The sequence below is a fragment of the Macaca fascicularis genome, chromosome 14 (genome assembly GCF_037993035.2).
Source record: "Macaca fascicularis isolate 582-1 chromosome 14, T2T-MFA8v1.1".
In the NCBI taxonomy this organism is placed as follows: Eukaryota; Metazoa; Chordata; class Mammalia; order Primates; family Cercopithecidae; genus Macaca; species Macaca fascicularis.
In genome coordinates, this window is record NC_088388.1 from 110,983,123 (window position 1) to 111,006,397 (window position 23,275).

The window sequence follows — 23,275 nt, forward strand, 5'->3', positions numbered from 1 at the left end:
TTATATAAGGGGCTCGTTATAAATAACAAAAGATACTCCTATCACTCAGGAAATTCCAGTTTTAGGGTCTCTATGACAGGAACTGGCAACATGGGAACAAAGACCCAAGTATATATTATACCACACTAACTAATATTTATTCATATTTTAGGGCCGGGCTCACACCTATAGTCTCAGCACTTTGAGAGGCCGAGGCGGGTGGATCACTTGAGGTCAGGAGTTCAAGACCAGTCTGGCCAACATGATGAAACCCTGTCTCTAGTAAAAATACGAAAATTAGCTGGGTCCCGTGGTGGTGCATGCCTGTAATCTCAGCTACTTGGGAAACTGAGGCAGGAGAATTGCTTGAACCCAGGAAGCAGAGGTTGCAGTGAGCTGAGATTGTGCCATTGCAGTCCAGTCTGGGTGATAAGAGCAAAACTCTACCTCAAAAAAAAAAAAAAATTTAATACTAAATTTAGGTTGGAATACTGTTCCCTTAATAAGAGGTCAGTTCCCAGGAGGCAAACACAACAGTTTTTTTTTTTTTTTGGGGGGGGGAGACAGAGTCTCTCTCTGTCACCTAGGCTAGAGTGCAGTAGCACGATCTTGGCTCACTGCAACCTCCGCCTGCCGGGTTCAAGCAATTCTCCTACCTCAGCCTCCTGAGTAGCTGGGATTACAGGTATGAGCCACCACTCCCAGGCAATTTTTTTGTATTTTTAGTAGAGATGGGGTTTCACCATATTGGCCAGGCTGTTCTTGAATTCCTGACCTTGTGATCTGCCACCTTGGCCTCCCAAAGTGCTGGGATCACAGGCGTGAGCTACCACGCCTGGCCCTTAAACACAACTTTTAAACTATTGTTTATTCTGGTATTTATTTACCTGCAGATTTCCAAATATTTTTCTGTTGCCTTTTATGAGTTTTTCATTTATTTTATTGACTGACTTCCTGTTAAAGAACATTAATATTTAGCTTTAGCTGCAGTCTTGGGACTAGAGAGAAAAAAAAGGTAGCTTTGTTATGCCCTTCCTACATACATACACATAACATCATCCTCCCAAATTGATTATAGCACAAATAATCCATATTTGGGGCTGGGCAAGGTGGCTCCCACCTGTAATCCCAGCACTTTGGGAGGCCAAGGCAGGTGGATCACCTGAGGTCAGGAGTTTGAAATCAGCCTAGCCAACATGGCGAAACCCTGTCTCTGCTAAAAATACAAAAAACAAAACAAAACAAAAAAAACCTTAGCCAGGTGTGGTGGTGCACGTCTGTAGTCCCAGCTAATCGGGAAGATGAGGCAGGAGAATTGCTCGAACCTGGGAGGTGGAGGTTGCAGTGAGCCAGGATCGCGCCGCTGCACTCCAGCCTGAGTGAGAGTGAGACTGCATTTCAAAAAATAACAAATAAATATAAATCTATATTTGGTTAACCTTTTTTTTTTTTTGAGACGGAGTCTTGCTCTGTTCCCCAGGGTGGAGTGCAGTGGCGCGATCTCAGCTCACTGCAAGCTTCGCCTCCTGGGTTCATGCTATTCTCCTGCCTCAGCCTCCCGAGTAGCTGGGACTACAGGTGCCTGCCACCTTGCCCGGCTAATTTTTTTTTGTATTTTTAGTAGAGACCAGGTTTCACCGTGTTAGCCAGGATGGTCTCGATCTCCTGACCTTGTGATCCGCCCACCTCGGCCTCCCAAAGTGCTGGGATTACAGGCTTGAGCCACTGCGCCCGGCCTGGTTAATCTTTTTAGAGTATGTGTGTGTCCAGTGTTAATATTTGTATGCCTATGAAAATAATTTGTATGACTAAGACATGTATTATACCATGAATGCTAACCTAATTGATTTTAGTAATTGCTTTAGGGAAGGCTAGTTTTCTATGTACATGTCAATTCTTTCTGAAACTCCACAAGCTAGGAGGGGAGTTTCAGAAACCATTAAACCATTTCTTAATCTGATCAAACCTATTGGGTAAACTCTTGGTTCTAACTTTTCCTTGGTCATTCTTCTCCTGGAGAACATCTGGGCATATAATATTCTTTATAAACTGTATAGTTTTCTAGGGCTACCATTATTAATGACCACAAAATTGATGGATTAAAACAAATTTATTCTCTCACAGTTCTGGAAACAAGTCTGAAATCAGGGTTTCAGCAGGGGCAATGCATTCCCTCCAAAGACTATAGAGAAGAATCCTTCCTTGCCTTTTCCAGTTCTGGTGTTTCTAGGCATTTAGTGGTTTGTGATTGCATAACTCCAGTCTCTTCTTCCATCTTTACATGGCTTTCTCCTCTGTGTCTGTATTTTCTCTCCTCTTAAGAGGACTGTTGGCATTGGATTTAGGGTCACTCAGATAATACAGGATGATCTTATCTCAGGATCCTAATTATACCTCCAGAGACCTTTTTCCAAATAAGGTCACATTGATAGATTCCAGGGATTAGGACAAAGACTTATCTTTTGGAGGGCCACCATTCAGCCCACTAAACAGACTTTAAATTAGTCTTCCTGTTTTCAGCATTATTCATATTACTGACTCACGGAGAGTTTTCTGGAGCCTGGCAGAAATAGCTTGCTTAAGGCATTGACAGTCTTCAGTAATTCATTCAAGGCCTATTTTTAACTATTGTACCTCTCTAAACCCCTCTTCTTGTGCCATTCTGAGTTAGCCACTGTTACTGAACATACCTTTCAGTTATCTCCTTTTAGGATGCTGTTTGGGCTTTCCTGTTCCTTCTTTTAGAGGCATTCCTTTTCCATGCTATGGCCACCATGATGACTGTCACAGCAGCAAACATTCAAGGAATTTATATTCCTTAAATATAAATACAGGATACTTAAAATCTAGATAGAGGCAGGTTTGGTTTTTTTTTTTTTTAAATATTCCTTTAATTCCCCTCTGTGCCAGCATATAGACACTTTTTTTTTTTTTTTTTTTTTTTTTTTCCTGAGGTGGAGTCTTACTCTGTTGCCAGGCTGGAGTACAGGGATGCTATCTCGGCTCACTGCAACCTCCGCCTCCCAGGTTCGAGCGATTCTCCTGCCTCAGCCTCCTGAGTAGCTGGGATTATAGGCACATGCCACCATACCCAGCTAATTCTTGTATTTTTAGTAGAGATGGGATTTCACCGTGTTGGCCAGGATGGTCTCAATCTCTTGACCTCGTGATCTGCCTGCCTCAGCCTCCCAAAGTGCTGGGATTTTGGCATGAGCCACTGTGCCTGGCCGCATGTTGACACTTTTTAACACTTTAATTTGCCATCTTACATATCATAAAATGTACCTGCTCTAAGTGTACAATTTCTTGATTTTTGTTGAAGGTACGGAATTATGCAGTCTTTACCACAATCTTATTTTAGAAATTTCTATCACCCCCAGAAGATCACTCATGCTTATTTATAGTAAATTCTTATTTTCACCTTCAGCCCCTGGGCAATCTGTTCTAGTGCTTGAATCTATAGATTTGTATTTTCTAGACCTTTTATAGAAATGGAATCATAGGCCGGGCGCAGTGGCTCATGCCTGTAATCCCAGCACTTTGAGAGACCGTGGTGGGTGGATCATGAGGTCAGGAGATCAAGACCAGCCTGGCTAATACAGTGAAACCCCATCTCTACTAAAAACACAAAAATTAGTCAGGTGTGGTGGCAGGCGCCTGTAGCTACTGGGGAGGCTGAGGCTGAGGCAGGAGAATGGCGTGAACCCAGGAGGTGGAGCTTACAGTGAGCCGAGATCCTGCCACTGCACTCCAGCCTGGGTGACAGAGTGAGACTCCGTCTCAAAAAAAAGAAATGGAATAATAAAATATGTGGTCTTTTGCATTTGCTTTCTTTCACTTAGCAAAATGTTTCTGAGACTCATCTGTGTTGTAGCATGTATCTGTAGTTTATTCTTTTTTCTTGCTGAATAGTGTTTAATCATATTCAGTGTACCTCTTTATCATTCACCAGTTGATTAACATTTGTTTTCCAGTTTTTTGCTATTATGAATGATGCTACTATGAATATTTACATACAATTATTTGTGTGGACATGTGTTTTTATTTTTCTTCAGTAGATTCCTAGGAATGGAATATCTGAGTCATAGGGTAAAAGTATGTTTAATTTTTAGAGAAACTTGTACATTATTTTTCAAAGCAGTTACATCGTTTTACCTTCCCACCAATAGTGGATAAATGTTCCAGTTTCTTTATGTCTTCATCAATACTTGTTACTGTGTGGGTGTGAAGTGAGAGCCATCTACTTGTGAGATCTCGCTTTATTGCACTTTGATTTATTGAGCTTTTTTATAAATTGAAGGCTTGTGGCAATCCTCTGTCAAGCAAGTTGATGGCACCATGTTTCCAACAGCATGTGCTCACTTCCTGTCTCTGTGTCACATTTTGGCAATTCCTAGAGTATTTTAAACTTTATTATTCTATCTGTTAGGGTGACCTGTGATCAAGGATCTTTGATGTTACCATTGTAATTGTTTCGATGCCCCATGAACCATGCCTATATAAGATGGCAAACTTCATTGATAAATTTTGCATGTGTTCTGACTGGTTGATAGAATTATCAACCGGCTGTTCCTCTGTCTCTCTCCCTCTCCTTGGGCCTCCCTATTCCCTGAGACACAATAAAACTGAAATCAGGCCAATTAGTAACTCTACAGTGGCCTCTGAGTGTTTGAGTGAAAGGAAGACTTTCATGTCTCTTACTTTAAAAGCTAGAAATGATTCAGCTCAATGAGTAAGGCATGTCAAAAGCCAAGATAGGTTGAAAGCTAGGCTTCTTGTGCCAAACAGCCAACTTGTGAATACAAAGAAAAAGTTCTTGAAGGAAATGAAAAGTACTATCCTGGTGAACACATGAATAACAAGAAAGTGAAACAGCCTTGTTGCTGATATGGAGAAAGTTTTGAGTGGTCTAGATAAAAGATTAAACCAGGTACAGCATTGCCTTAGGCCAAAGCATTCAGAGCAAGGCCCTAACTCTCTTCAATTCTTTGAAGGCCAATAGAGGTGAGGAAGCTGCATAACAGAAGTTTGAGGCTAGCAGAGGTTGGTTCATGAGGTTGAAGGAAAGGAGGCCATAATAACATAAAAGTACAGGGTGAAGTACAAATTATTCAGAAGATATAGCTAAGATAATTGATGAAACAGCTTTATATTGGAAGAAAATGCCATCCAGGACTTTCATAGCTAGAGAGGAAAAGTCCATACCTTGCTCTAGAGCTTCAAAGGACAGGTTGATTCTGTTAGCAGGTAATACAGCTGGTGACTTCAAGTTGAGGCCAGTGCTCATTTACCATTCTGAAAATCCTAGGGCCCTTAAGAATTATTCTAAATCTGCTCTGCCTGTGCTATATATGGAACAACAAAGCCTGATGACAGTTTACAGCATGGTCTGCTGAATATTTTAAGCCCACTGTTGAGGCCTACTGCTCAGAAAAAAGGATGCCTTTCAAAATTTATGCTTGTAGACAATGCACTTGCCCATCCAAGAGCTCTGATGGACATGTACAAGATTGAAGTTCTCTTTTCTTTTTTTTTTTTTTTGAGATGCAGTCTCACTCTGTCATCCAGGCTGGACTGCAGTGGCACGATCTCTGCTCACTGCAACCTCGGCCTCCCGGGTTCAAGCAGTTCTCCTGCGTCAGCCTCCCGAGTAGCTGGAATTACAGGTGCCTGCCACCAGGCCCAGCTGTATTTTTAGTAGAGACTGGATCTCACTATGTTGGCCAGGCTGGTCTCGAACTCCTGACCTCAGGTGATCTGCCTGCCTCAGCCTCCCAAAGTTGTGGGATTGTGTGAGCCACCACGCCCAGCCTAGATTGAGGTTATTTTCATGCCTGCTAACACAGCATCCATGCTGTAGCCCATGGATCAAAGAGTAATTTTGACTTTTGAGTCTTATTGTTTAAGAAATTTATTTGGCCGGGTGCGGTGGCTCACACCTGTAATCCCAGCACTTTGGGAGGCCGAGACAGGTGGATCACGAGGTCAGGAGATTGAGACCATCCTGGCTAACACGGTGAAACCCTTTCTCTACTAAAAATACAAAAAAATTAGCTGGGTGTAGGGGCAGGTGCCTGTAGTCCCAGCTACTTGGGAGGCTGAGGCAGGAGAATGGCGTGAACCCGGGAGGCGGAGCTTGCAGTGAGCCGAGATCGCACCACCGCACTCCAGCCTGGGCGACTGAGCAAGACTCTGTCTCAGGAAAAAAAAAAAAAAAAGAAATTTATTTTAGGGCTATAGTTGCCATACATAGTGATTCCTCTGATGGATCTGAGCAAAGTAAATTGAAAACCTTCAGAAAGTGATCCATCATTAACAGCAGTTTGGAAGAAGCTGATTCCAGCCCTCGTCGGTAACTTTGAGATGTTCAAAGACTTTTTAGTAAAGGAATTAACTGCAGATATTGGTAGAAATAGCAAGATAACTAGAATTAGAAGTGGAGCCTGAAGATGGGAATGAATTGCTGCAATCTCATGATAAAACTTGAATGGATGAGTAGCTGCTACTTATGGAGAGTAAAAGAAAGTGGTTTCTTGAACTAGAATCTACTCCTGGTAAAGAAGCTGTGAACATTGTTGAAATTACAACAGAGGATTTAGAGTATCCTATGAATTTAGTTGAAAAAGCAACTGCAGGATTTGAGAGCACTGACTCTAGTTTTGAAAGAAATTCCATGGTTAAAATGCTGTCAAACAGCACTGCATGCTACAGAGAAATCTTCTGTGAAAAGAAGAGTCAATCAGTGGGACAAACTTCATTGTTATCTTAAGAGACTGCTACAGCCACTCAGTCTTCAGCAACCATAATCCTCATCAGTCGGCAGCCATCAACATCAAGGCAGGATCTTCTACCAGCAAAAAAATTACAATTAGCTAAAAGTTCAGGTGCTTTTTAGCATATTTTAGCAATAACGTAGTTTTAAATTAAGGTATATACATTGGTTTTTTTGTTAGTCATAATGCTATTGCACTCCTAGTAGACAACAGTGTAGTGTTAAGCATAACTTTCATATGTACTAGGAAATCAGAAAATTCATGTGACTCGCTTTATTGCAGTATTATTTTGGTGTTCTGGAACTGAACCTGCAATATCAAGATATTTCTATACTTAGATGAAGGGATTGAGATTGTCTGTTAATTCTAACCAAACACCATTCATTTACTTGTTCATATACTCATTCAGCATTTTTTTAACATGTACTCTTTACTGGATTCAGTGGTAAACAATATAGGGAACACTATCCTTACTGTCTCAAAGGGAGGATGACGGAACAAGCAATATTGTAATAATTTAATCAAGAAAGCAGTATTTGCTGTGTGATACCTTGGCTAGAGTCCTGTGGTAATTAATGAGTCATACACTGTATTTTTATTAGAGCAGGTCCCTGTGTTTTTTTGCAAGTGACAAAATCCTTCTCCAGCCAACTTAGGCAAATTGGGGGATTTGGTACCCATTGATCTTTTTGGAGCTTGTGCCTAGAGGGAGCTGGAGTTCTTTGGAGGCAGAGCTGTGCCTTTGTGTGAAGCCTTAACTTTTTCTCGATTAAAGAACAGTAGCAGGGGCCCTTACGCAGACCCCAAGGAGACCATGGATAAAATCCATCAGCTTGTGAACTTCAGTTGGGGCGGGGCTGGGGGGGAATCACCTTTTTTTTTTTTTTTTTAAACTAACCTCTACTAACATTTAGCATTTCCTCCTTTTATAAATGTAGAGAACAGATCAAATGTTAACAGTACTTGTGTCTGGTGACCAGTAAAAATCAGTTATTTTCATATCTCATTGTAGTTGTATATGTCTCAAAATGTTATTTTGTTCATGCCTGCTTCAAAGTGATTGCCATTATTAGACCTGCAACAAGATCTTATTATTGAGTGAATACAGAAGCACATTTGTCATAATTTTGTTTTTTGAACAGTTTGATAACTGAATTTCAGTATAGTTTCTCTCTTTTTTAAAATAATTTGAGTATTTTCAGTGTTAAAAAGGTATTCTGAGATAAGATCCAGATGCATAGGGGCACCTGCTGTAGAAAAGATTGGAACTCCGTACTTGATGACAATACAAGATCTGATTTTGTGTTAAAAAAAAAAAAAAAAAAAGATTGGGAACCCTTACTTTTACGTACTTCTGAGGTACCACCACCCATGTATCCTGAGCACTCCTTTTTCATGCTACAATGCAGTTCTTTCCCTCCACTCTTACTTTCATCTGCTCAAACTACCTGTAGAGACTCAACTCCAGCCAATGTACTTCCACTCAAAATCCAAGGAGTTTTGATTGGTGGCATTCATGTGTGGGTCAAGGCAGATGGCAGGGGATGTTAGATGATATGTGTGAAACCAAGCTACTGCTGCTGACACATTTCTCTTTTATTTTTTCTTGGTGGGTGGTGGGGTCGGGGGCAGGGGCAGTATTGGGGGATGGAGTCTCGCTCTGTTGCCCAGGCTGGAGTGCAGTGGCACAATCTCAGCTCACTGCAACCTCCACCTCCCAGGTTCAAGCGGTTCTCCTGCCTCATCCTCCTGAGTAGCTGGGACTACAGGTGTGCACCACCAATACCTTTTGTATTTTTAGTAGAGACAGAGTTTCGCCATGCTGACCAGGCTGGTCTCAAATTCTTGACTTCAAGTGATCCGCCCACCTCAGCCTCCCAAAGTGCTGGGATTACAGGCGTGAGCCACCGTTCCCAGCTCTCTCTTTCATTTTTAATAACTACAAGTCAAGGAGAGGGCATAGCAAAATTTAAAAATTAGGATAGACATCATCTTTGGCTGAACAATAACACACACATTGGTTCAAAAAATTTTTGAAGTAAATATAAGTATTCTTGCTTAACCTGGCACATAGGCTCTTAATAAACAGTTTTTGATTACATTTATTTTTCTTTTTAAACAGAAATCATGTTGTTGATGTCAGTGTTGCAGTCAGTACTCCTGCAGGACTCATCACACCTATTGTGTTTAATGCACATATAAAAGGACTGGAAACCATTGCCAATGATGTTGTTTCTTTAGCAGCCAAAGCAAGAGAGGGTAAACTACAGCCACACGAATTCCAGGTAAGGTGTTGATTATTGCTTTCTAATTATGTTATTTTTAAGGTTTGCATAATGCATGTATTGCATTTTTCACCTTTTGATTCTGCCATATAATTCTTTTTTTTTTTTTTTTTTTTTTTGAAACAGAGTCTCACTCTTGTCACTCAGGCTGGAGTGCAATGGCGCAATATTGGCTCACTGCAACCTCTGCCTCCCAGGTTCAAGCAATTCTCCTGCCTCTGCTTCCTGAGTAGCTGGTATTATAGGCACATGCCACCACGCCTGGCTAATTTTTTTATTTTTATTTTTTTTGTATTTTTAGTAGAGACGGGGTTTCACTATGTTGGCCAGGCTGGTCTCAAACGCCTGACCTCAAATGATCGCCTGCCTCACCCTCTCAAAGTGCTGGGATTACACGTGTGAGCCACTGTGTCTGGCCTGCCACGTAATCTTTTTTTTTTTTTTTTTTTTTTTGAGGCGGAGTCTCACTCTGTCGCCAGGTTGGAGTACAGTGGCACAATCTCAGCTCACTGCAACCTCCATCTCCCAGGTTAAGGTGATTCTCCTGCCTCAGCCTCCTGAGTAGCTGGGACTACAGGCCCGCCACCACGCCTGGCTAATTTTTTGTATTTTTAGTAGAGACGGCATTTCACCATGTTGGCCAGGATGGTCTCGATCTCTTGACCTCATGAGCCACCGCACCTAGCCTTGCCATGTAATTCTTATTTACACACGGCTCTGAAAATAAAGAAAAATTGAATCACATATCCAAAAGAAGATACTATCTGAAAATAAGACATTTTCCAGCTGACATTTTTGTTCATATTGTAATGGTTGTATATCTTCAGTAATATGTATTCCATTCAGGCCTTTCTTAAGACCTTGCACCTTTTTAGCTTAAGGTCTTTTCACAGAACATTTGTCAAGTTTTCTGATTTATGTTGACAAACAATATTATTTTTAATATTATTTCCTCTAGGGTGGCACTTTTACGATCTCCAATTTAGGAATGTTTGGAATTAAGAATTTCTCTGCTATTATTAACCCACCTCAAGCATGTATTTTGGCAATTGGTGCTTCAGAGGATAAACTGGTTCCAGCAGATAATGAGAAAGGGTAAGTGCCGAAATAGAGGGGAAGTCATAAGCTAATTTTTATTACTATATACACTTGTCCTGTGGTATCCTCAGGGGATTGGCTCCAGGAACCCCTTTGAATATTGTAATCCACAATGCTCAAGTCCCGATATATGATATAGTATTTGCATATAACCTACACACATTCTTCTGTATACTTTAATCTCGACTTATAATAATACGGTACCTAAACAGCGCTTCATTCACATGGATCCAGTGTAGTACCCAGTGTGCAGCAAATTCCAAGTTATGCTTATGGACATTTGTGGAATTGTTTACTTTCTCACTCTGTCACCCAGGCGGAAGTGCAGTGGTGCCATCTCAGCTCACTGCAATCTCCGCCTCCCGGGTTCAAACAGTTCTCCTGCCTCAGCCCCTGTGTAGCTGGGATTACAGGTGTGTACTACCACACTCAGCTAATTTTTGTATTTTTAGTAGATATGTTGTTTCACCATGTTCGCCAGGCTGGTCTTGATCTTCTGACCTCAAGTGATCTGCTGACCTCAGCCTTCCAAAGTGCTGGGATTACAGGAATGAGCCACTGTGCCTGGCCAGAGTCTCAGTTTTATATATAGTTATTGGCACGGTATATTGCATCTTCAAATAAAATTATATATATGATAAAATTCTTCAAGGCAGCAACTTTTCTTTACTAAATGCAGTTAGTTCTATTTGAGATGGAAAGCCTTATTCTAGGTGAGGAGTCAGCACATTTTTTTTTTTTTTTTAGTCATATAGTAAGTATTTTAGGCTTTCTGGGACATATGGCCACTGTTGCAAATACTCTGCCATTGTAATATGAAAGGAGGCATAAACAAGACATAAATGAATTGCAGTAAACCTTTAATCAATAAAAATAGGCAGAGGGCAGGATTTGGCCCATTGCCCACTCCTACTCCAGGTATCTGGTCTGTTTCTTCAAGCTGTTCATTTGAGCTAAAGGTATAGGAGACTGGAAGAGTAGATAGGAAATATTACCTGGTTGGGATTATAGGGTAGGAGTGAGCATTTGGGTGGTTATTGGCTGAAATGCAGTCTTTTATTTCAGAATATCTAAAATGTTTTTCTTTTTCTAGGTTTGATGTGGCTAGCATGATGTCTGTTACACTCAGTTGTGATCACCGGGTGGTGGATGGAGCAGTTGGAGCCCAGTGGCTTGCTGAGTTTAGAAAGTACCTTGAAAAACCTGTCACCATGTTGTTGTAACTAACTCAAGAATTTCTAAACTCTCCCAGGTCACAGTGATTCATTCTTATCAAGATATTTATGTTATTAAACAGGTGGTTCTTTTTATTTTAACCAGTTATTTTTATTATTGAGTCTGTCCAGATAAGCTATTTATAATGGGCATTACTGAATTTTTAAAATGCCGATTACACCCAAATATTGTTCACATTTAATAATCCGACACCAGATTTTTAGCTCTGTACTCCTAATTAAGGGACATGTGGCCTTGCCTAGCCCTCTGGTGATAAGTACTTCCACTAGGAAATGTAGAATAGGTAGAACCTAAAGAAAGGGACATAAAGGTAACCCGGATGGAACCTTGAAATTCTGAAATTTAATCACCTAAAATGTTCTCCTTAGATGTGAGAGAAGGAGAAATCAGGAAAATTAATTCTCGTGGGGGAAGGGCTTGAATTGAAGCTTTACTTTAGAATTTAACCCTGGTTTGAAATTTTCCATTACATGATCTTGGTTTACCATCGATGGGAAGGGTAGAAAACTTCAAGGAAAATAAGTGAAATTTTCAAAGTCAACATTTTCTTAGACCTTTTCGGCTGATTGTTTATTTTTCTATGAATCCCTATACATGGTTGTTTCCCCTCCTCTTGAGATAATCTAAATATAAACCAGCTACTTGATATAAATGAGAATTTGTGTGGATATTTATTTAAACAAATGTGTAATTTTGAGTACAGAATTCAACAGTTACCTCCAAAAGAGAAACATTCTTAATAGAATTTAACAGAAGTTGTGAAACTAAAATTTTCCAAGATTAACTGGTAGTTCATTGTAAATGAACCTAATGAACAGAATTTATTACTTCACTGTGGAAAATACTATCAAATAACTGAGGAATAGATATGGAATAAGTGTACATATGTAAAATATGGTTACTAGAGTTAGATATGTGCCAAAGTTCATTTATCCCAAATCCTGTCTGAAAAGAAGAGGAGGGGTACATTAGTAAACATTTTGGAGTGCTTAAAAATGCCAAAAACAAAATGGTAGTTTCTACTTGGATAAAGTAAAAAAGTTAAATGTGTGTAAAAGAGTGTTCTGTGTCCCTCTACTCCAGCATCGTCCCATGTAAAATAAGAAAGCCCTAAAATACTGTTGGAGAGAAAAAATTAACTAGGTTGCTACCTTATTAGCCTAAGTACTTTTATCCATTTTGTTAGATTTTGCCTGCCTTTTGGAGGGAAGGAGGGAGGCGATATTCTGGATTATAAAAATGAATTGGGAACATTATCACAATTCTAGACTTTCTATTAATATTTATGTGTTTTAATAAATGTTTGAAATTATTTATGACTACTTAAAATGAATCTGACCAGTGCTTCTTGTATATGTAATATGTGGAGTTAGCCCCTGAAATTTGCTTTAAGTGTTTCAGTGTTGAATCTGTTTCTAAATATTCATTATTACATGGTGCACAAATGACACTCCATATATTCCACACAGACTTTTACCTTGCTGTATTATTATGAAAACAATACATTAATCTGATTTTTCAGTAATTAGTAATTTTAGGTTGAAAATTATCCAAAAGAAACAAGTTTATCACAAGGGACCATCATCAATATGATCCAAATCTGGTTCAAACATTCAAAACTTCAAAGAGAATTCATCTTTTGCTAATGCTTGTGGTTCTGTTGTTCCCTTGAAAAAATAAAAATAAAAATTAGTTGCCTTCTAATAAACATTGTTGAGTTAAAAATTAATCTGAGCTATAATCTAAATCTGAATTCAGTCTCTTACCGGAACTGAAAGAAAAAAGTTTTAATAAGAAAGAAATAGTGTTTTTGGTTCATATGTGATTATTTAAAAATTAAAGTATAAATCTTCAATATGTCTGGTTTAAGTTTTGATCTGTTGGTAATTATTTTCACATTTAAATTATTTAGATCTAGGGACAGCCACGTATGTATAAGCTCGCAATACAGATAAATTTTGAGTTTATGTAATTGGTAAAATATGGACTGCATTTAGGAGAATATAATCTAACACTTTAAGCTCAAAGAGTTCCTGAAGCACCCCATGTTGGGGTGTGAAACTTATTACCAAGATGGAAAGTGTGGTCTGGTTGTGTTAGGTGATTTATTCCCAATTCTGAAGGTTGTGATTGTGAAGTTAGGGTATCCCAAGGCATGATCTAGAAAGGAGTAAACAAGTACGTTAGAGAGATAGGAGGAATGTTCATCATGTGTAATGCACAAGTCCTGGAATACATGGGGAAATCATCATCACTACTGATAAGTGATCTACAATGAATTCTGTAGAAAAATCTGGTCTCCAAATTTCTTTTTTTTTTTTTTGAGATGGAGTTTCGCTCTGTCGCCCAGGCTGGAGTCCAGTGGTGCGGTATCAGTGCACTGCAACCTCTGCCTCCTGGGTTCAAGCAGTTCTTCTGCCTCACCCTCCCGAGTAGCTGATATTACAGGCGCGTGCCACCACACCCAGCTAATTTTTTGTATTTTTAGTAGAGATGGGGTTTCACCATGTTAGCCAGGATGGTCTCTATCTCCTGACCTTGTGATCTGCCCACCTTGGCCTCCCAAAGTGTTGGGATTACAGGTGTGAGCCACCGTGCCCAGCCTCCAAGTTTTGAATTTTGAGAAAAAGAAATCTTAGTAAGATTCCAATTTAAACCAGTCCATAGTTCATTATTAATGCCCTTCCTGGGCCCTATTTTGTTTTTTGTAGGGAGGGGAAGGTAGAGCTGTTTTTATTAATATAAAATGAGTGAGAATATTTTGGAAAATAACTAGAATGTAAATTTTACCACTTTAAGTATATTAGGTCTTGATGTGCATTTTAATGAGTATACAAACACAGATACTGATGTAAGTAGCTTCTAAGTACTGAGTGCAAGGGTAGAGATTCACTTCTATGTGGTTAGGAATTTTTAGGAAATACATTTTGGTAGTGATTTTGTAGGAGGAAAGATAAGGTGAGACTCACGTTTTTTTGAGGGTTGAGAATAGGTTTGTTAATTTTAGGACATGATACAGTTCCAGAAATTTTTCAGGAGATAAATTATCCTGTTGCTAGTAGAATTTAAATCCAGGCCAGGCCTTCAAAAAGGAGATTTGAGTCAAGGGGGAAAAAAAAACCAAAAATCCAGACCAGGCTTAAGAAAATTATATTTGCTTTTAGGCCAGACCCAGTGGCTCACTTCTGTAATCTCAGCACTTTCGGAGGCCAAGGTGGGCAGATCACTTGAGGTCAGGAGTTTGAGACCAGCCTGGCCAACATGGTGAGACCTAGTCTCTACTAAAAATACAAAAATTTAGCCGGGCATGGTGGCAGGCACCTGTAATCCCAGCTACTGGGGAGGTTGAGGCAGGAGAATCACTTGAAACCTGGGGTGGGGCAGTGGTAGGGGGCAGAGGTTGCAGTGAGCCAAGATCACGCCACTGCACTCCAGCCTGGGTGACAGAGCGAGACTGTCCAAAAAAAAAAAAAATTTGTATTTGCTTTTAAATGTCATGTATCAGTTATTTCTGTTATACAGCATTAGTTTCTATAGTTAAAAAGTTTTAAAATTTGTAAGAACTTTAGCCTGTATGTTGAACTAGAAACTTTATTACAAGGATAATTAAAGGAAACTTGTATCTAGAAAAGATAAGGGATGTGTAAAGTCTGTATATAGCTTACTTGGTGTATAAATTGGATAGTTGGTACCTTTGTATTTCAGAGCTTAGAAGAGATGAATGATAGTTGAAAGTACATCACTTTTGTACTTCTGATCATTTCTTTAGGAGAAAAGCACTTGTCGCAATGTCAACTACTTTTTTTGTTCAAATACGAGATACATTTTGCATGCTGGGCGCAATGGCTCACGCCTGTAATCTCAGCACTTTGGGAGGCCAGGGAGGGTGGATCACCTGAGGTCAGGAGTTCGAAACCAGCCTGGCCAACATGGAGAAACCCTGTCTCTACTAAGTATACAAAAATTAGCTAGGGGAGGTGGCAGGCGCCTGTAATCCCAGCTACTCTGGAGGCTGAGGCAGGAGAATCGCTTGAACCCAGGAGGTGGAGGTTTCAGTGAGCAGAGATTGTACCACTGCATTCCAGCCTGGGCAACAGCAAGACTCCATCTCAAAAAATATATATATATATATATTTTGTTTGCTGTTACTATGTCATTGTATCCAATCTATCGACAAGTCTGTATCTGATACTAAAATGTCTGGCTGGGTAGCTGGGTCTCCTGGCAGAGTTGTTTAACTGAAGTACAGAGGTTAGGGACTGGGTGCGGTAGCTCACATCTGTAATGCCAGCACTTTGCGAGGCTGAGGCAGATGGATCACTTGAGGTCAGGGGTTTGAGACCAGCCTGGCCAACATGGTGAAACCCTTTCTCTACTAAAAATGCAAAAACTAGCCAGGCGTGGTGGCACATGCCTGTGGTCCCAGCTACTAAGGAGGCTGAGATAGGATCGCTTGAACCTGGGAGGCGAAGGTTGCAGTGAGTTGAGATTGTGCCACTGTACCCCAGCCTGGGCAACGTAGCGAGACTCAGTCTCAATTAGTACAGAGGTTAAATAGGCTTGAATATTATATTTGGCCCTGTATTTTTATTATTGGAGGAGACTCACTGATACAACCCACCCTGGTAAAAAAAAACTTCTTGCACAGTCTGGAATTTTTTCCTGATATAAAAATTTACTAGAGACTTTTTCAAGCAGTAAACCAAGAGTTCTCACTTGTTACTTGGAAACAATTAGAATTTCCCCAAATGATAAGTTACTTAAGATATTTTTAAAACAGGCGTGTCATGGCAATAGTTTTTAATAGTTTCTGGTTGATGTTTATTTGAGAAGAAGAAGTGAATTTAAAAATATAAGACATGGCCAGGTGTGGTGTCTCCTGCCTGTAATCCCAGCACTTCTTTGGGAGGCCGAGGCAGGTGGATCACCTGAGGTCAGGAGTTGGAGACCAACCTAGTCAACAGGGTGAAACCCTGTCTCTACTAAAAATACAAAAAAATAGCCGGGTGTGGTAGTGCGTGCCTGTAATCCCAGCTACTCGGGAGGCTGAGGCAGGAGAATCGCTTGAGCTCGGGAGGTGGAGGTTGCAGTGAGCTGAGATCGTGCCATTGCACTCCAGCCTGGGCAACAAGAGCGAAACGCTGTCTCAAAAAAAGTATATGTATATATAATCATAACAACTGAAGAGAAAATCTCAGTCAAAATGAACTTAGAAAATAATGGAATTAGTGTTTAAGATAAACTACTACCGCTTTAGCCATAACGAAGGTCCTTTAATTCACATGACTTTAGCACTGAAAACCAAAACATGATGCTCTTCTTTTACACCAAAGGCATTGTGATGATTAGCGTGGAGTTTTCTTTGATAAATTTTGCTGTAGTCATTTCAGTATCAATAGGTTTTGGAAGATTCAGATGTAATCTGTACTTCTCAGATACTTCAATCAATAAATCATCCTAAGAATAATAAACCAAGAGATTTATTTCCTGCTTAAAATTTGCGATACTAACTTATTGTTCCCAGTTATTCACTCCTTTCCCATAAGAAGATCCCATTTGTTGCCATGTGACTAGGAATGAGCAAAAAATTACTGTTATAAATCCCTTAGATTTTAAGGTGGTTACTGCTGCTCACTACATCACATGTTAACTGATACAGCACCATAGTAGAGTGTTGCCATCCGAAATTATGTGGGCTGACCAGCAAACAGCAAGGAAACTTAACTGGAGCCTGGAAAGGTAGTGATCCATGTTTCATAATGATGAAGGCTTTAGTGAAACTAGCACAGTAATTTGGATGACAAATACTCTGTGCCTAGTTGATCTGTGGCTTTAGATGAAGAAGTGGGAAAATAGATGGTTGGTAACATGTTGGTTCTGTTCACTACATTTAACAGGATATTACAAGAAAGATAAGCTTAGAATGGACCATGTTGCAAGTTGAATTAAGAGGGTGGCTTAAAGTGCAATGGCTCACACCTGTAATCCCAGCACTTTGGGAGGCCGAGGGCGGGTGGATCACTTGAGGCCAGGAGTTCAAGACCAACCTGGGCAAAATGGCAAAACCCTGTCTCTACTAAAAATACAAAAATTAGCCAGGCTTGGTGGCACGTGCCTGTAATCCCAGCTACTCAGGAGGCTGAGTCAGGAGAATCACTTTAACCTGGGAGGCAGAGGTTGCCTAACAGTAAGGTGAGATGGTGCCACTACACTCCAGCCTGGGCAATAGAGACTCTGTCTCAAAAAAAAAAAAAAAAAAAAAAATTAAAAGAGATTTTATAGAGCCCCAAAATTCTAAGACTCAGTGACTGAAAAGTAGAACTAATTTTTATTTTCAGCCAGTAAGGGATAAAATTGAGAAATTATTTCTATCAACCAAGACTGATTAAGGCAATATAGAGGCAAAGATTAAACCTTTATGCTTTATTAAAACCTCTGATTTTTTTTTTTTTTTTTGGAGACGGAGTCTCGCTCTGTTGCCCAGGCTGGAGTGCAGTGGCTTGGTCTCGGCTCACTGCAACTTCTGCCTCCTGGGTTCAAGCAATTCTCCTGCCTCAGCCTCCCGAATAGCTGGGACTACAGGTGCCCACCACCACGCCCGGCTAGTTTTTTTTGTATTTTAGTAGAGACAGGGTTTCACCATGTTGCCCAGGCTGGTCTCGAACCCCTGAGCTCAGGCAATCTGCCCCCATTGGCCTCCCAAAGTGCTAGGATTACAGGCGTAAGTCACCATGCCTGGCTGAAACCTCTGAATGTATTAAGGTGAACTTCAGTAAATCCTTACATTTGGCTAAAATAACAGCAATTAAGTCTAAAGAGACAGGTAAGTCTTGGAAATACGGGCAATGTCTAAAAAGGAATCATGGGTATCACTGACTGGAATCCAAATGCTACCAGCTTGGACTAAAAGAAACTGACTTCAAAATTTAAAACAATCCTTTGAGCCCCAAGATACCAGGAGCAGAAACCAGGCTGAAAAGGCTACTTAGCATCTGAGAATGGCACATTCTCCAATACTCTTCAGATGTGGCCAAGGTGGATAGTGGGAAAGGGAAAAAAAAAAAAAAAAAAAACATCCTCCTGAAGACTGAAGAAAGGTCGTGGAAAACAATGGAACTGGGGAGCTAGGTAATTACAGAACTTTCTCAAGGTACCTTAAGTAAGAACATCCTCTTACCTCCAGAAAAGGAGCCCTCACAATGCCTGCCTACTAGGATTTCAGAATTGCTGTGCACCAGTAACTTCAGTGTGCCTCTTATTTTTCCCATTTCTGAATTGAGATGGTTAATTATGGTTATCTTCTCCCCATTCCACATTTCATGATGGATGGGACTGAGGGAGCACATAACTTTTCTTTACATGTCTTAGTCCATGGCTCAAGAGGAAGAGAATGCAAAATTCTGTCCTTTGGAGTCTGATACTGGGATTAGAGGTGTTTTCCTTCCGGAAAGCAGCAAATATTTGCAACCGAGAGTGTAGACTGGTAGATTGTAGGACTGACTCTATTTGCTCTTCTGTAAGAGGATAGTATATTCCTGCCATATGACTTCCTGTGACTGTGAGAATACAATTCTCAGTCCTACTGATGTAGAATTGGCCTTGTGACTTATTTTGGCCAGTGGAGCATGAGTAGAAGTGATACCATGAAGTGTCATGTCTGAGTAGAAGTATTACCATCCATTGCATGGTTTGATCATTTCTATTTTCCCTTTGCCGAGATGTGAATGGCACATCTCAAATGGGAATTGCTCCTTCACCGGGTAATCTGAGCAAATCATTGTAAGCCCCTAAAATTATGCAGTTTATTACTATGGCATAATATAATGAATGCTGGCTGATACAAATTTACAGTATTATCTATTCAACTTACCTCAGAAACACTAAGGTCACAGAGAGAGACAGAATTAATACCAGGTAATTCAACTTTCAACTCAGTTTTCAGAGGTTTCTCATTGTGATCATGCACAATTTTTAGTTCATAGGCTGGTATCTTTATTTCCACCTGGATTTCAGTACTGGAAATCTCTTCTATCAGACACACTGCTTTGCCTGAAACTTGGTCTTTTCGGAGTAACAGCTGAGGAAAATGATCTGGATTGCTCATAGTACTGCTTCGTATCTGTCCAAGAGTTAGTTCTTTATGAAAAAAAGGGTGGAGGGGAGATAAAAAAATAAATCCACAACATAAAATACCATGAGCTGTAATATATGTGGTGTTAGTAGAGATGGTAGATAAAGCTGCAGTTAAATTAGTTTGGGAATCTTAAGCCAAAAGAATCTTAAACTAAATAATTTGATTGCAAATTTTTCAGGATTTAAAAATCAAGGATATGATATTTCTAATATCTAATATTTACATTTTTCTATCTTAAGTTTCTCACCTTTTAAAATAGAGATTTCTAGTTTTCAAAATGTATACAAGGATGCAAAAAAAATCTTAAAGCAGTTTAATTTTCCATTTACAATCATCAACTTACCCCTTCTCATTTTTTCTCTTAAATCTATGGAATCAGTTTGGATTCCCATCAGATTTTGTTTCATTCTTTGAATGCTTCCTTTTATTCTAAATTTGGTAATATGGTAAGAGTGTGAAAGGGTGAACTGGAATTGCTCCTCAATGCATTTCATGGCCATCTGAATTAACTGATTTTTTTCCACTTGGTTCTTTTCTGCTGCCTGAAGAACATCAGGATTGTAGGCAACATCAATGACCGTGTAAGCATCTGTGTGTGTAAATGAAAGGGTATGAAATGAAGATAAATTGTTGCACTAATGATACTGTCAGGCAATATATTAAACCATATTCCTGATAAAGCTAGAGAATATTCCTGTATTTTTCAGAGGTAATCACAGTAGTGCTACAGCAATTATGACATTTCCTGGCACTTTTACATGGATTAAAACCGCATCTTATTACAAAAGTTAAACTATTAAATTTGCATAAAGGTACACTAATTGTAATTCTGTTATCACCAAATAAAGAATTTTACTTGAAATGCTCTCAACCAAGTAAAATCTTGTCCATTCCTAATAAAATTTGTACAATGTGCTTTCTCTCCCTTAATTATTTGTACCTGATGTCTCAGTTGTATCTTCTGGTTTGCCAACAGTTAGAGGTACTGGATGAGTGGCTGATTGGGGAGGTGGGATCCTTGTCCACTGACACAGGTTGATAAAAAGTATTTTTTCTTTTGGTTTCTGGAAAGCAAATAATTTTGCACATCTCAAAACCTAGTTTAAAACCATTTAAGGCCAGGCATGGTGGCTCATGCCTGTAATCCCAGCACTTTGTGGGGGCCGAGGTGCCTGGATCACCTGAGGTCAGGAATTTGAGACCAGCCTGGCCAACATGGTGAAACCCCATTTCTACTAAAAATACAAAAGTCCGCCAGGTGTGGTGGCAGATAATCCCAGCTACTCAGGAGGCTGAGGCAGGAGAATCGCTTGAACCCAGGAGGCAGAGATTGCAGTGAGCCAAGATTGTGCCATTGCACTGCAGCCTAGGTATTAAAATTGTGTTTGATTATACTGTTGTTACTTGATTTCCCCAAGGTTGCTGGCTTTTAATCAGGAAACCAGACCAGGGTGGTGGCTCACGTATGTTACCCTAGTACTTTGAGAGGCCGAGGTAGGAGGGTCGCTTGAGGCCTAGGAGTTCGAGACTAGCCTGGGAAACATAGGGAGATCCTGTCTCTACAAAAATAATTTAAAAATTAGCCAGGTGTGGTGGTGCCCACCTGTGATCCCAGCTACTTGGGAGGCTGAGGTGGAAGGATCGTTTGGGCTGCAATGAACTGTGATTGTGAGCTGTGATTGTGCCACTGCACTCCAGCTTCAGCGACAGCAAAACCCTATCTCAAAAAAAAAAAAAAAAAAAAAAAAAAAAGTCCGCTGGGCGCGGTGGCTCATGCCTATAATCACAGCACTTTGGGAGGCTGAGGCGGGTAGATCACCTGAGGTCAGGAGTTCAAGACCAGCCTGGCCAACATGGTGAAACCCTGTCTTTACTAATAATACAAAAATTAGCCAGGCATGGTAGTGCACACCTGTAATCCCAGCTACTTGGGAGCCTGAGGCAGGAGAATCGCTTGAACCCAGGAGGCGGAGGTTGCAGTGAGCCAAGACCATGCCATTGCACTCCAGCCTGGGTGACAGAGCAAAACTCTGTCTCAAAAAAAAAAAAAAAAAAAAAAGCAATGCCTAAGTGCAAAGTATTCTGTGGTTACTCTGGGATCATTTTATTCAAGACCTCCCCATCCCTGGCACCAACTCGACATACCAGAATCCTGGTCTGTAGACAAAGCTGTGGTTGTGGGTCAGCACAGAGCTGTTTCCCTTCTTTCAGCTGCTGTTGAATAAACTTCTCATAGCCCTCAGGGTCACTTTCAGCTAGATCATCTAGGAGGTTCCAAAATTGAGTAACTTGGGTGAGCAGACCCTTTGAGGATGTCTCCATGACTGATGAGTGGTGAATAATTTTCTTAAGCCTGTGGAAAGACATGACTTTGGGAAGAAAACTGTCTGTGTAATTTTTTTTTTTTTTTTTTTTTTTTTTTTTTTTTGAGACGGAGTCTCGCTCTGCCGCCCAGGCTGGAGTGCAGTGGCCGGATCTCAGCTCACTGCAAGCTCCGCCTCCCGGGTTTATGCCATTCTCCTGCCTCAGCCTCCCAAGTAGCTGGGACTACAGGCGCCCGCCGCCTCGCCCGGCTAGTTTTTTGTATTTTTCAGTAGAGACGGGGTTTCCCCGTGTTAGCCAGGATGGTCTGGATCTCCTGACCTTGTGATCCGCCCGTCTCGGCCTCCCAAAGTGCTGGGATTACAGGCTTGAGCCACCACGCCCGGCCCTGTGTAATTGTTGATTCATTTCTGCTTTGGGGAGGCGGAATGGGCCAGGAATTGTTTTGGTGAAGTTAGGACTTAGCATTTGTGTCTAAAAGATTGTGGATCAGCAGCACCACTTTATGTTTTCCTTATTCTTTAATTATCTAGTACCTCTTCCTAAATTCTCACATTGTCCTCTCAGATAAGACTTTACTTCTACTTGGACCCTGACAAGTCAGAGCAATCATTTTAAATCTGGGTTTCCTGATCTTCTTGTTCCAACACCTCACTGACTGGTGGCTCCCCAGTTCTGAAATTGCCAGAGGTGTGTATGGGGTGAGGGCCACATGAGACTTCCTTAATCCTCATTATAGTTTAGTAATTCAAAGCATGGACTTGCGAGCCAGAATGCCTAGATTCCGGTCTTAGTTCTATCTCTCACTAGCTGTATGACCTTGAGCAATTAATGTGTGTGTGTGTGTGTGTGTGTGTGTGTGTGTGTGTGTGTGTGTATACACATACACATACATATACATATATATATATTCCTCTTACTCTGTTCAAAATGAAGACGATAATACCTATATTATCATAGGGTTATTGCGAGGATTAAGGAAGCTAATAGAGAGGCTGGGACACTTCTCTACGTCTTCAGAGCCTCTTCTCCCATTGGAGAGGTGTCCCACAGCATCTTTAGAACGAGGCAAAAAGGTTTAGATTCTTCAACTACTGTGTAAGGGTTACGCTAAATGGGAAGCTTAACTAACGGGTAATCATTCCATAGGTCTGCAAACCCACCTCTTCTCTGTTCTAACGGGTAGTCATTCTATAGGCTGGCAAACCCACCTCTTCTCTCAGCTCCTTGACAAACCGCGACGCCTGTTACCAGGGTAACCAGCCTGGGTACAACATCTAATTGGGTCCGGGGAGTTTCAGGCAGAAAAGTCTCCTCATATCTAGTTCCGGAATGTCCCCCTTCTGGTACCAGGCTTGCTTTTCAGTTGGGCCCGATCCACTTCTCTTCCAGGAAAGCGCCCGCCTCCCTTCTGCACCCGTCAACCTCTGGAGTGTCCTGAAAACCCT

The 23,275-nt window shown here is 40.6% G+C and overlaps 2 protein-coding genes across 13 annotated transcripts in view; one reads left to right on the plus strand and one right to left on the minus strand.

Moving 5' to 3' along the window:
• DLAT (dihydrolipoamide S-acetyltransferase) overlaps positions 1–12,700 on the plus strand; it is a 38,303-nt gene extending 25,603 nt beyond the window's left edge. For all 8 annotated transcript variants that reach the window (XR_012423689.1, XR_012423690.1, XM_005579621.5 and 5 more), the window contains 3 exons: positions 8,875–9,037; positions 9,996–10,132; positions 11,229–12,700. Coding sequence is in view for 6 of the 8 variants with exons in the window: in XM_005579621.5 (XP_005579678.3) it covers positions 8,875–9,037; positions 9,996–10,132; positions 11,229–11,358 (430 nt within the window). In the remaining 2 variants the exon portion in view is untranslated. The remainder of the gene's footprint in view (positions 1–8,874; positions 9,038–9,995; positions 10,133–11,228) is intronic.
• A 142-nt stretch (positions 12,701–12,842) lies between these two features.
• On the minus strand, positions 12,843–23,261 carry PIH1D2 (PIH1 domain containing 2). 5 transcript variants are annotated; one of them, XM_065529645.1, is made up of 6 exons: positions 23,039–23,261; positions 21,651–21,858; positions 20,446–20,569; positions 19,849–20,094; positions 19,242–19,507; positions 12,843–13,038 (listed from the first exon to the last, which is right to left on the minus strand). In XM_065529645.1, the coding sequence occupies exons 2-6, from the start codon at positions 21,825–21,827 to the stop codon at positions 12,985–12,987; spliced, it is 867 nt and encodes a 288-aa protein (XP_065385717.1). In that variant the 5' UTR covers positions 21,828–21,858; positions 23,039–23,261; the 3' UTR covers positions 12,843–12,984. The 5 variants fall into 5 exon arrangements, with proteins under 5 accessions (XP_065385717.1, XP_005579675.3, XP_005579674.3 ...); XM_005579618.5 differs by lacking the exon at positions 12,843–13,038 and adding an exon at positions 16,624–16,828; XM_005579617.5 differs by lacking the exon at positions 12,843–13,038 and adding an exon at positions 16,624–16,828 and having other exon boundaries at positions 22,991–23,076.
• Positions 23,262–23,275: the final 14 nt, after the last annotated feature.

Bases quoted from the DNA above. Each gene is read 5' to 3' on its own strand.
- PIH1D2 (XM_005579618.5), bottom strand. From the start codon at position 21,827: ATGGAGACATCCTCAAAGGGTCTGCTCACCCAAGTTACTCAATTTTGG. The intron at 19,508-19,848 runs GTAAGTTGATGA...TTTTTCATAAAG, and splicing joins AAGAGAAAAAATGAGAAGGG to AACTAACTCTTGGACAGATA. The intron at 16,829-19,241 runs GTAAGTTGAATA...TATTATTCTTAG, and splicing joins GTGACCTTAGTGTTTCTGAG to GATGATTTATTGATTGAAGT.